The 13378-nt window shown below is 43.6% G+C and overlaps 1 protein-coding gene across 1 annotated transcript in view; it reads left to right on the forward strand.

Annotated features, from left to right (window-relative positions):
- LOC139310303 (macrophage mannose receptor 1-like) overlaps positions 1–9970 on the forward strand; it is a 33201-nt gene extending 23231 nt beyond the window's left edge. Inside the window, exons 7-9 of the mRNA XM_070934461.1 lie at positions 7507–7613; positions 9517–9644; positions 9728–9970. Coding sequence (XP_070790562.1) covers positions 7507–7613; positions 9517–9644; positions 9728–9970 — 478 coding nt within the window. The remainder of the gene's footprint in view (positions 1–7506; positions 7614–9516; positions 9645–9727) is intronic.
- Positions 9971–13378: the final 3408 nt, after the last annotated feature.

Here is a 13378-nt window from a genome sequence, read left to right on the forward strand (position 1 = left end):
CATTTTCAGGAAAAAGAAAAATCCAAATAAAGTAGAGTAAGGTGGAATACTTGTTCCACAAGCCCATTGTATTACTGTAAAAATGACACATTAGAAATTTGTTTTGTTTTCCTTGTTATCTATTGCCCAATTTTTTTAAAAAAATATTTTTGTACTGGTTCAGAAATTCTTTATAATCCCATCTTTTTATGATAATCCTTAGGTTATGTATGTGGCTATTGTCTTTCCTTCAAATCTTTTACCATCTATAACAGGGGTCCTCAAACTTTTAAAACAGGAGGCCAATTCATGGTCCCTCAGACTATTGGGGGGCCAGACCAGCTGGGTGGGCGTGGCTGGGTGGTCATGTGGCTGGGTGGGCATGGCTAGGTGGGCATGTGACTAGGTGGGCATGGCCAATTTAGCAGTCCATACACACAAATTAAACTTTGTTTTGTTTCTGGGGGTGTTTTATTTGCTTGTTTGCTTTTGGTTGACTTTTCTTTTACTAGATTAATTTTTAAATTGTTTAGTAGTTTAGTGGTCCACTTCAGGAAACTCAGTTTTGCAGCAATTCTTCTCAGCCCCAAGGAGCTTAGAATCAACATCTCTCTCCCCCACTCTCTCTGTTTCTTGTCTATCCGTCTCTCTCTTTCCTTCCCCTCCCCCCTCTCTCTGTCTATCTCTCTCTCTCACTCAGTCTGTGCCCTGGGAAGGGAACCCTTGAACTGGTGCTGGGTGGTGGGAATCTGATGTCCAGAGAGAGAGAAAGAGAGAAAGAGAGAGAGAACAGATGTGAAAGATGCACACCGAAGACCAGCTGGCCGGCGGGGAGGCAGGGCAATCCCGCGGTCTCCCCAAAAGTTTGTTTGTTTGTTTGTTTGTTTGTTTTTATTTATTTATTTTATTTGTGAAGCATGTATTAGATAATAGATATAAGTATAAACATAATTATGAATACATGAAATGGATATGAATAAAAGGGAATATTAGGACAGGGACGGTAGGCACGCTGGTGCATTTATGCACGTCCCTTAAAGACCTTTTAGGAATGGGGTGAGGTCGACAGTCTAAGGGTAAAGTTTTGGGGGTTTGGGGAAGAAACCACAGAGTCAGGTAGTGCATTCCAGGCATTAACAACTCTGTTACGGAAATCGTATTTTCTGCAATCAAGTTTGGTATGGTTTACCATAAGTTTATATGTATCTATTGTGTGCTTGTGTATTGTTGTGGTTGAAGCTGAAGTATTCATTTACAAGTAGGACACTGTAGCAGATAATTTTATGTACTATGCTTAGGTCAGACCGAAGACAGTGAAGTTCTAAGTTGTCTAAGCCCAAAATTTCAAGTCTGGTGGCATAGGTATTCTGTTGTGGGCAGGGGAGTGGAGGATTCTTCTCATGAAATATCTCTGGACTCATTCAGTTTTATTAATGTGTGGGTTCCAGACAGATGAGCTGTATTCAAGAATCAGTCTAGCAAAAGTTTTGTATACCCTAGTTTTCAGTTCAATATTACCAGAGAAGAAGATACACAAAATTAGGTTAACAACTCTTAATTCCTGTTTGTCGATGCTGTTACAGTGAGCTCTGTTACAGTGAGCTCTGGCAGTTTGAGATGAGTACTCCAAGGTCCTTGACAGAGTGAGGGTCGTGTACGAGGTTGTATCATATTTTATATTTTGTGTTTTGATATTTTTTTTTGCCAATGTGTAAGACAGAGCATTTGTTGGTTGAGATTTGGAGTTGCCAATTGTTTGACCATTCTGACAGATAGTCAAGGTCTTTTTGCAGGGTAGCAGCATTGTCAATGGTATTGAATAGTTTTACATCATCAGCAAAGAGAACGCAGTTGCTTATAATATGATTGCAAAGGTCATTTATGTAAAGTATAAAGAGTGTGGGTCCTAAAACACTTCCTTGGGAGACACCACTGTTGTTGTGGTCTGCCAGCAGCTGCTGGAGCTGGCAGCAGAATTGGACACTGAGGAGGCTGGGGAAGGCTTGGACGAGGGCTCTACGTCAGAGGCAGAGATGGGACCAGGGCCATCTGTGAGTTAAGTGCGGACTCTGAAGCCTCTCCGCATCAGAGAGGCAGAGGAACAGGGGGAGCCTGTTCCTAGTGCGTGCATGCGCAGAGCTGCCAGAAGGCAAGAATAATTAAAACAAAAGGGACGACTCGGGAGTAAGGCTTGGAGATCATTGGCCCCTCCCATAAGACATAAAGGAAGAGCAAAAGCACATTTGCTCTTGGCAGGAAGCAACATTGTGGATGGTGTCGGTTTGTACTTTGAAGCTCCGTTTTTGACTCTGTGTTTCCGTGTGGCCTTACCAAGATAATTGCCAATTAGGTCTTTGGCAGCATGTCAAAGAAGATAAGGTGGGTATTTACCAGCCTTATCCAAAGGACTGTGGCAGACTTCTGCTGAACTATTTATAAACTCTTGGTGATTCAGCACGTGCTGTGAATGAAAGGAATTCACAGCCGTTAAAATAAAAAAAGGGAGGGGTTGGGACTAATTGTGTGCTTTTTACTATATCAGGAAGCCTAGGTCAGAACAGCTGTTAACAGGTGCAGGGCATTCCCTATTTTGACTACTTGTTGCCTGTTTTGTTAGGAATGCAGCTATCCACTTATGCAGGGATCTGGAAATGCCATAAGATTCTAGTTTTAGAAGTAGTTTGTCATGTACTACTGAATCAAAGACTTTGCAGAAGTCTATATAAATTGCAACTATTGCTTTACCCTGGTCGAGTTGTGAAATCCATATGTTTTTGCAGTGTAAGAGTTGCAGATTGTAGGACAATTTTTTTCTGAAGCCTTGCTTGTTAGAGAGTAGGTTGTTTGTCTCTAAGTAGAAGGTGATGGATTGGTTTATGATAGATTCCATGACTTTGTATGTGATGCAACATAATGAGATTGGTCTGTAATTTTCAACTAGGCTGGGGTCACCCTTTTTGAAGATTGGGATGATCGTGGCTAGTGACCATAAGTTAGGCAATGAGCTGGTTCTGAAAGATATTTCGTAGATTTTGCTAAGAGGTTCTGCTATGGTGGTTGAGAGCTTTTTTAAGAAGTAGGCACATAATCCATCAGGGCCAATAGATAGAGATGGTTTTAGGTTGCGTAATGCCTTTTCAACGGCATCTTCTGTGAAATCGACTTGTAGTAGATGTTGTGATTAGTTATGGTACGATTGGGAAATGTGGGGCATGATCTGTTGCTGTTTATAAAGACTGAACAGAAGAATGTGTTGAAGAGGTTGGCCTTAACAGTTTCTTCATTACAGTCTTTCCCGTTTGGCCCTTTTAGTGGTGGGATGGAGCCTGAGTCTTTAAGTTTGTTGTTTACAAAATTATAGAAGGCCTGGGTGGATTTAGTGCGTAGTAGGTTTTCCTCTTGTTTGCTGTGATAATTGCCTTTATCTGTCAGCATAATGATTTGTAGCGACTTTTGAAGTTAACTACATAGCCAGTTTTGTTTTTGTGCCAAAGAGGGTTTTTTTTTGACTGAAGCTTCTTTATTGTTATGGGTAATTTGTTTTTCCTGGTTTGGGGGATTATTAGTGGTACATGTAGTTTGATGATTCTTTTGACTTCTTGTAAAAAGATGTTACAATGGTCTTCGGCAGTGATGCAGCCAGTGAACAGAGTTTGCCAATCAAGAGATGAGAGCTTGTCTGTTATGAGATCATAGTTGGCTTTTCTAAAGTTATACTTTGGGATCCCGTCATTATGATCGTCTTTGTAAGGACATAAATTGAGACAAAAGTCAATCATGCTATGGACACTGTTTGAAAAGGGTTCATTTATTTGTAGACCATAGATTGAGTTTAAATTATGGCAGAAGATGAAATCAAGGCAGTTCTTGAATCTAGTGTTGTTTGTTACCAGTTGATCCAATCCCAGATTAGTAATGGCATTGTACAAGGTTGTATATATTGGTTCTGTTGTACATTCATTAAGGATCCAATTAATAAGAGATAGATTGAGGTCACCAAGAAAGATAAGAGGGTGTGGGAAGAGGCTGCCCATGTTAGTAGTGAAGTCAGTTTGTTAGCATGTATAAGGTTGTAATCAGGGGCTCAGTAACAAAGTAAGAAGCGAAATGTGTTTAGGGAGAGCTTGCATACGATGGTCTCAGGAAGAGCAAGTTCCTGTGTAACTTGAATATTTTTTAGATTTAGGGATTTTTTATAGAAGATAGCAACACCACCTCCTCTACGGAGTTCACAGTCGGACTGGTAAACATGATGGTCTCTTACCGTGGTAATGGGGTCTGGGAGGGAGGAATTTAGCCATGTCTCACAGACAAATATAATATCAAATATAGCTGTATTTATTTTATTTTTATCTTTTCCCAAAGTTCTCTTTACTAGAATAGGCAAACTGGCACATCTGGGAAAACCCAAATCTGAAAAGCCCAGGTTTTCCTTCAATAAGTCAAAGCTCCCAAAACCATCCCCTTTTTCCCCCAGTCGGTCACATGCTCCAATCAACGTTCGCTGTATTTAGCTGTATTTAATAAGAGGAGGAATTCTGGTATTTTGTTTATGAGGCTTCTTGTGTTAAGTAGCTTGCATTTAAGGCCTGTGGTAGTGGATTTTGAGGATGTTAGGGGTGTGCATGCCTAGTATTGCTTGTTGGGGTGGTGGGGTGGTTGTTGTTGAGATGTGGGCCGTTCTTACTTTTAATACAGTCAGCGTAGTAGTCAGTTTCTCCCTGGTCTTGGTGTCTTTTGAGTTCAGCACGTCGTTCACAGGAGTAGATGTGTTGTAGTGTGGATAGGTCAGGCCTTGAGTGAAGTTTGTTATACTGTAGTTGGTGTTGCTTCTGGCAATTGAGTTGATAGTATGTATGAATTTTCATTTGCTGGTCTCATTCTTGCAAACAACTCTGCAGAAGCGTGGAGCCACTGAGCCGTCGCCGTACTTGAAGTCAGGTTCATCGAGGGAAACACTGATGATTTCCTCAGGTGAGATGGTTGGTGTGTGATAGTTACTGATGATGTTACGTACCTTTGTAATATCATCAGTTTCATTGTTGTCCTCAAGATCAAATAAAATAGCATTGGGACGTTCTTGTTCTTGTTCAATGGCATCTTTGATGAGGAAGGAGATGTCATTTGTTGGGTAGGTAGTTGGTTGTGGTTGAGGTTGTTGAATTGGCATAGAATTTTGAGTTGCTGGATGTTCACTTTTCTGTGTTGAATTTTTGTTTTCAAGAGATGCTAAACGTGTTTCTATGTTTTTAAGGGATGACAGTAAAGTTGTTTCTGTGTTGTTAAGGGATGATAGCTGTGTTTCCATGGTGTCGAACCTATCAAACATGACACTAAATTTGTCTAATTTGGGTTAGAGGACAGAGCTTGGTAAGTGAATTTGGGGATGTTTCTAGAAATTGGACTATGTTTTCTGTTAATCCCAAGCATGTGTGGTGGGCGTACGTTTTACATAGGTAGCATTTCATGGTATTCTCAATCTCCTTGGACAAATCTGTACATAGAAAGCATTTAGAGAGGTCATTTGTGTCATTGGTAAATACGTCTTTCTTTTTGATTGTGCCATTGGTAGAGATATCTATCTTTTTGATTGGTTGTTTGCTTGGTTGTTTGACAGTGGCATTTTTTCTTGGCATTGTAGATTTGTGTTGTAGGTGCGTAGTTGGGTACCTCTTATTTGCTGGTATTCAATGTTGAATTAATTATTATTATTATTTTGCTGGTATCCAATGTTGAATTGATGGATCTCTTATTTGCTTGATGATTAATCATGCAACCAATCAGTTAAACAGTAAATATGCTAATCAGTTAAAAATTAAAACAGTAAATTGCTAATCAATGCCACGCTGATCAATAACACTAACTGATCAATGTATGCTGTAATATTCACAGTAATTAATTAATCATTTAACAATAGATCAGCAAGCAGTGTCACTCTAACCAATTAAATTAATTAAACTCTAATCAATTAATTAAACTCTAATCAATCAAACTAAAGTATTATTTATTAACTATTAATTAACTAGGCAATCAGCTAGACAATCAATTAAGCATTGCTAATCAAGTAATTAATAAATCAATAAAATTAAAAATTCTATCATTTAGTCAATGACTAATGAAGTAAAGTAGTAAAGTAGGATGAAAGGGTAGGGTTTTGTAGTAGCTGATTTTTACTTCCTCATGTAGCTTCTGCTGTACTTCCATATGTAGTTTCTGCTGTCCTTTGTGTTTTGTTTGAGTGTCTTTGATGCTGTCCTTTGTGTTATGTTGGAGTGTCCTCCAGTGGGAGGATTCCAATCAGGTATAGGTTTAAAATGGTGGAGGATTGAAATCCAATCCAGTGGGAGTTTAAAGGCGATCTAAGGGATTTTTAATACAACAATTCTGGTTGGAGTTTAAAAGATTTTTTTCACAGCAATTTCGGTAGTAGTTTTAAAAATGATACTTTGGATAGATCAGAGGGATTTTTTGCCTCAACAATTTTTTTTGCATCACTCACTTTGGATGTTTCGGCGCTTCAGCTCACTTCAGATAAGGATCGTTCCGGCGGTGGGAGATATGGGAGTTTAAAGATGATAGATCAGAGTTCCATCAGAGATGTAACACATCTCTTTCATTTGAAACTTGAAGACTAGTCTGGCCAGCGGGTGGGTGAGCGGGCAGCCCTCCTCCTCCAATCCAGTCCTCCTGCTGCACTCTGCAGGGCGCGCAGAAGCCCCAGGAGGCCTCCATGTGCCTCCCCCGCCTCCAGAAGCACTCTGCCAGCTTCCTGAGGCATCCACGTGCCCCATTTTTGGCCTTCCCCACCTCCAGAAGCATTCTGCTGGCCAAAAACATTGGCCTTGCCTTCTAGTTCCAGCCTACAAAGGTCCTGAGGTTACCTGTGCTCAGCCGAAGGGTGGGGGCCAGCGGGTGGGCAGGGCAATGTGGGCAGGGCAGCCTCATGGTCCTGCGTGGGCCGGATTAATGGCTTTGGCAGGCCATATCCTGCCTGTGGGCTGTAGTTTGAGGACCCCTGATTTATAAGGTTACTTTTGGAATTTTCTGTCCATCTCCTTCTTTAATGGGGCTCAGCCACAAAGAACAAGCCAAATACAGCTGCAGTCTTGTGATCCAACTGAGCATCAATGTTACAAGGCTAAGAAGCAGCACTGTACGTAGAATGTACTTCTTTCATTTCTCCTCTTCTATGTGCCAGAAGGGCAAGCCAGTTGAGGGTAGTCTTGTCTTTCAGACTGAGCCTAAAGGGGAGGTACAAGGGAAAATGGCCCTGCAACAGAGATGATAGCAACAATAACTAAATGCAGGGTCAGGTTATGTAGATTCATCGGCTGCTATTTGAGGCCTGTAGCATTTTGTCCTACAGATTCAGCCCTACAACTTCACATGTTAAACTAGTATTGTATATATTGTTCTTGGCCTTCCCTTCCAGCATTTTCAAATGACATTCTAAACCAGGACCTTTCTCTGACTCTCCCTCCCTCCCTCCCTCTCTCTTTCCCTCCCTTCTTCCTCTCTCTCTGGTAGTTATTGGCATCAAAATGAGCCTAATGGTGGAAAAGATGAGAACTGTGCCTCAATGCAAAACAGTCTGTGGTATGATCACGAATGCAAGGAAAAGTTTCATTGGATTTGTGAGAGAAGGTTTTAGTTCAACAGAGAAGTTTCATCATCGCAAGATTTCATTATATCTGACAAGTATAAAAACCAGAGGCTGAACCTATGAAGTTTCTAGCAGATTGATACAACAATCTAACGTCTGCCTTTTCCCAGTCAAAACTTGGGAAAGATTTGAAAGATAAATACTTGCTTGTTTTACCTCAATATACTTAGATTGTTTGGTTGTAGTTTGTAAAAATGGCTGCTCAATAGTTTATTAATTAGTTTTAATAATTAATCCTCAATTAACAATGTGGTTGTAAAGTGTGACATCACATGACCACATGATGTAGCAATGGCAGTTCCAGCATTTCCAGTTGCCTTTGTTAATTTAAACCCTGCACCTTTGTTATGTGAGATGTGACTTAACATTTTTGCAATATCCTGCTGCTTCCCCATTGACTTTGTCAGAAGCCAGCAGTGAAGATCACAAGTTGTAATCATGTGACCATGGGATGCTGCAAGGCTCCGAGTCATTTAGGTAAGATGTATGGTGATAAATTTGATAAACAAATGAATAAAACATTTTCTGAAAATTAAGAGCTGGTTGCCAAGTATCCAGATCATGATAAAATGACTGCAGGGATGCTATGACAACTAGAACTTCAAGGCCCAATTGTAAGTATCACTTGTTCAGCACTGTCATAACTTTGAACAGTTGCTGAATAAGTGGTTATCAAATGAGGACCATCTGTATTTTGACATTTTCTACATCAAAATATATTACATTTCTATGTTTGACTTCTTTATAGCTCAATGAAACTATCATCCATAATCTCCAAAAGGCAGTCTTGAACCTATTAGTACTTTAGCATGAAAAATGATTAATATTTTCCAGTAAATATCTAGCTAGGAAATCTGTAATTATCTCCTTTGAGAGGGAGGCTATCACTTTTTCTGGATCACTTCTTAATTTGTTTAGGAATTTGCAAATGAAAGAGAGCCAATGTTAGAAATGTTATTGAAAAATCCAGTCACCCAAAAGGTATTCATTCAAATCTCTGGAGACTGGAGACTGGGAGGGACCTGCTGCGTTTTGTGTGCATATAGGAGGCTGGATGGCGAAGCTGCTTCCTTCAAGATATTCCACGCTGTTGCAGGGAGTCCCTTGGCTGAATGCTGCAGATTCATGGCAATGCAGCAGGGGGACGGGCAGGCGGGCGGGCGGGCGGAAAGGGAGAGATTGGCTAATAATAGAGACCTTCCAAGCACACCCAGAAAATCAGGAATTTATTTTCAGTTTCAGGATCAGGCTTCCTGAGTTCTGAAGAACATATCAAAAAAAGTTTACATAACAAAGCCCCCAAAGAAGAGCATGATAAACGAGAAGGATGCCTCTTGGAAAAGGAACTGCCAAGAATGCTCTGAAGGCTTCTACAACTAAGTAGTGTCTCTGTAATAGTAATCAGTGAAAATAAAATGAAATCATTACAGAAAGTCATTCTCTCAGAGAGAGAAAGGGGGGGTGAAAGGGTGTTGGAAGAAAAATCCAGATCCAGTTCCAAGCCGGAAATAAATGGAAGCTGATTGGAAAGAAAGGCTCCCTTTATTGGTGAACAGAACCAACACACACACAGCATGCAGTTCTATGACAGCTGACCAATTGGTTTGGCTTGTACATGGATTTTTATATATATATTTTTACAGTGTTTTGTGATCTGGAGGCTTGCTTTGTGTGATTATTATTTGATTGGTCTTATTAGTTTCACAAAGGCTCATGATCGGGGTGGTATTCAACTGGTTCAGACCAGTTCGGGAGAACCGGTAGCGGCGATTTGAATTGGTTCTCCAACCATTTCTGACTGGCCCCACCCATGCCCGCCCGGTCACCTGGTCGCTGGTCGCCCCTTCTGGCCTCTCGCTGCTCTCCCCTTCCAGCCTCTCACTGCTCGCCCCACCCACCCACCCCGCCCTATACATGTTGCCTTTGCCATGCACCATTCCCTGGCTCCAGCCTTGTCCTGGAGCCACCGCCCACCTCACTCACCTATCTTCACACCTTGGTGGTGGGGTGACACGGCGAGGCTCGGCCGCCCTTCGTGCCAAGAATCCTCTTGCCGCCAGCGCTTGATTTCGGCTGCCTTCTTAGCAGCTCCAGTGCGACACCGTCTCTCCAGCTGCTGCCGTTCTCCTGGCTGGGTCTGGCCGCAAGCGGCACCAGCAAACAATGGGGTGCACGTGTGCAGCCGCTGCCCTGTTCTGGCTGCACACACGCACCCCAGTGCCTGCCGATGCCACTCATGACCAGACCTGGCCAGGAGAACAGCAGCAGCCGGAGGAACGGTGTCGCAGCGGAGCTGTTCAGAAGGCACCTGCTGGCCGCAGTCTTTAAGGTATGATCCCAGGAGGAAGGGGAGACCATAAATGGACAAACTGCGGCCGGCGGCTGCCTTCTGAGCAGCTCTGCTGTGAAGGGAGGGAGAAAAGTTTGGCTTCTCTCTGCCACAGCATTCAGCATGGCTGCTTCCCTTCTCCTTCTCAGGCTCATACGCACAGAGCAAACATGAGAAGGAAGCAAGAAGCAGCTAGGTTGAACCCTAGGAGACTTGGCCGGCCAAACCTTTCTGTTGGTTCTGTGAGCGGGGGTTGGTGAGTTGCATGAGTGACTGCAAGTTGGCCACGCCAACTCAGTAACATGACCCCCCCCCCCCAAAAGCCACACCCACACAACCGGTAGGGGGAAAAATGAATATCACCACTGCTCATGATGGATCTTAATTATTACTTCCTTAGTCCTAATCCTGTCAGGCATGTGTAATTGATTTTATCCTGTTATCTATTGCCTCTAGACTAACCTGCCTTTCTTAATGGACCAGTATTGTTTCCACTTTTCTTAATGAATAAAGTTAAGATAGTGGGATAAGATAAAATGGGTTTAAGATTTCTTAATCCCATCTTAATTCCTAAAGGTGTTAGTGAATAGATCGGCCCGGTCATTCTTAATGGGCCCAAAATATCTGCTGGGGGCTATTAAGACTGAGTCTGCTTTTTGTCTTTAAGAGCATGTTTCTCAATTTCTTCCTTTGGGGAAATATAATATTCTTCTGCTTTTAATATTCCCCAAAATATTTCATTCTTCAAGGCGGGGGGCTTCCCACAAGGGAGAGAGGGAGAAAAAACTCAACCCATCATCATCACCACCACCACCACGCACAGGTAGAACTGGATGAAATGATATTATGCATATGAAAATGTCCAGAAAAAGTGGAACCCATTAGCCTATTTAAAAGAAAGATGTTTTCTTGTTATAGAAGCATAAACCACTAATCCTGATCTATCATACACTTATTCTCCTAGCCAATATGTTTTCCTTGATCTTATTAGGTTGTTGTTTCTGATTTCTTCTCCTTTTATGCCTTCCCCTGCCCCATTTCCCTCCAACCCAAACATTGACGATTCTTGTTTAAAAACGAGTAGCAGTTCCTCATACAAGATTAAGTTCTAACTACAGTATATTATAAAACGAAGTGCTTTACTATAATAATAATATTCCCAAAGCAATATCAGGCTTATCCTCCCCCCTTCCCCCAATATCAAGGCAGTGATGCGTTCAGAGTCCTAATAATTTTGGGATAAACATATCTTTTCTTTTTCATTATTGGCAGTTCCTTTTCCAAGAGACGTCCTGCTCGTTTATTATGCCTCTTCTTTGGGGGCTTTGTTATGCAAACTTTTTTGTTATGTTCTTCAGAACTCAGGAAGCCTGATCCTGAAACTGAAAACGAATTCCTGATTTTCTGTGTGTGCTTGGAAGGTCTCTATTATTAGCCAATCTCCCCCTTTCAGAAGTACCACATTCTCCGCCTGCCCGTCAGCTCGTCTTCCTGCTGCCTTGCCATGAATCTGTAGCGTTCAGCCAAGGGACTCCCTGCAACAGCGTGGAATGTCTTGAAGGAAGCAGCTTCACCATCCCGGCCTCCTACATGCACACAAAGCACAGCACACAAAGCACAGGATTTTGCTCAGTATCTGTATGACAAAATCTCTCAGATTCTGGACGATCTGGACTCCGACTAGGTAGTCTCAGGGGGAGGGACTGGGACAGGTCCTGAGAATGTTATCTGGGATGAGTTTGATCCTGTGACCCCTGAGGACGTGGACAGGATTCTGGGCAGACTGAACGCGACCACTTGTTTATTGGACCCGTGTCCTTCCTGGTTAGTGCTAGCTTCCCGGGAAGTGACACGAGGCTGGCTCCAGGGGATTATAAATGCTTCATTGGGTGAGGGTGACTTTCCCGCCACCTTGAAAGAGGCGGTGGTGAGGCCTCTCCTCAAGAAGCCTTTCCTGGACCCGGCAATGTTGGTAAACTATTGTCCAGTCTCCAACCTTCGCTTTGTGGCGAAGGGTGTTGAGAGTGTGGTTGCACAACAGCTCCCCCAGCACCAGGATGAAACGACGTATCTGGATCCGTTCCAGTCGGGCTTTAAGCCCGGGTGCAGCACGAAAACGGCATTGGTCGTGTTGGTAGATGATCTCTGGAGGGCTAGGGACAGGAGGTGCTCCTCTGTCCTGGTCCTGTTAGATCTATCAGCGGCTTTTGATACCATCAATCATGGTATCATGCTGCACCAGTTGGAAGAGTTAGGGGTGGGAGGCACTGTGTTGCAGTGGTTCTCCTCCTTTCTCTCTGACCGGTCGCAGTCTGTGTTGACAGGGGGGCAGAGGTTGACCCCAAGGCCCCTCATATGCGGGGTGCCGCAAGGGTCGGTCCTCTTGCCCCTCCTGTTCAACATTTATGTGAAGCCGCTGGGCGAGATCATCCGTGGTTTCGGGGTGAAGTACCACCAGTACGCTGATGACACCCAGCTGTACATCTCCAGCCCAGATCACCCCAACGATGCCCTTGAAGTGATGTCCCAGTGCCTGGAGGCCGTGCGGATCTGGATGGGGAGGAATAGGCTCAGGCTCAACCCATCCAAGACCGAGTGGCTGTGGTTTCCAACGTCCCGATATGGTCAGTTGGTGCCATCACTATTGGGGGCGAACCATTGGCCCCCACAGAGAGGGCGCGCAACTTGGGCGTCCTCCTGGATTCACAGCTGTCTTTAGAAGAGCACTTAACGGCCATGTCCGGGAGGATTTTTCATCAGGTTCGCCTGATTCGCCAGTTGCGTCCCTTTCTGGATCGGGACTCCTTACGCACGGTCACTCTTGCCCTTGTCACCTCCCGCCTGGACTATTGTAACACTCTCTACATGGGGCTCCCCTTGAGGAGCACCTGGAGGCTCCAACTGGCGCAGAGTGCGGCCGCGCAGGTGGTAATAGGAGCGACATTGCACTCCCATGTAACACCCCTCCTGCACGAGCTGCACTGGCTCCTGGTGGTCTTCTGGGTGCACTTGAAGGTTTTAGTTACCACCTTTAAAGCGCTCCATGGCTCAGGACCTGGGTACTTGCGGGACCGCCTACTACCACCAATAGCCTCCCACTGGCCGGTATGCTCTCATAGAGAGGGGCTCCTCTAGGTGCCGTCGGCCAAACAATGTCGACTGGCGGCCCCCAGGGGGAGAGCCTTCTCTGTGGGGGCACCTACTATCTGAAACGAGCTCCCCCCGGAGATACGGAGGATCCCGGATCTGCGCACCTTCCGCCGCGCTCTAAAGACCTTTTTATTTCACCAGACGGGCCTGGCCTAACTTTCTCCCTCTTTTTAAACAATTTTAGTATTTTAATATTTTTAATCCTCAAAGTTTAAATTTGTTTTAAATTGATTGGGGTTTTAATCTGTGTGGGCCAA

This window comes from Pituophis catenifer, unplaced genomic scaffold (genome assembly GCF_029215685.1).
Source record: "Pituophis catenifer annectens isolate HBS135680 unplaced genomic scaffold, rPitCat1.0.hap2 SCAF_2, whole genome shotgun sequence".
NCBI classification, from domain to species: Eukaryota; Metazoa; Chordata; class Lepidosauria; order Squamata; family Colubridae; genus Pituophis; species Pituophis catenifer.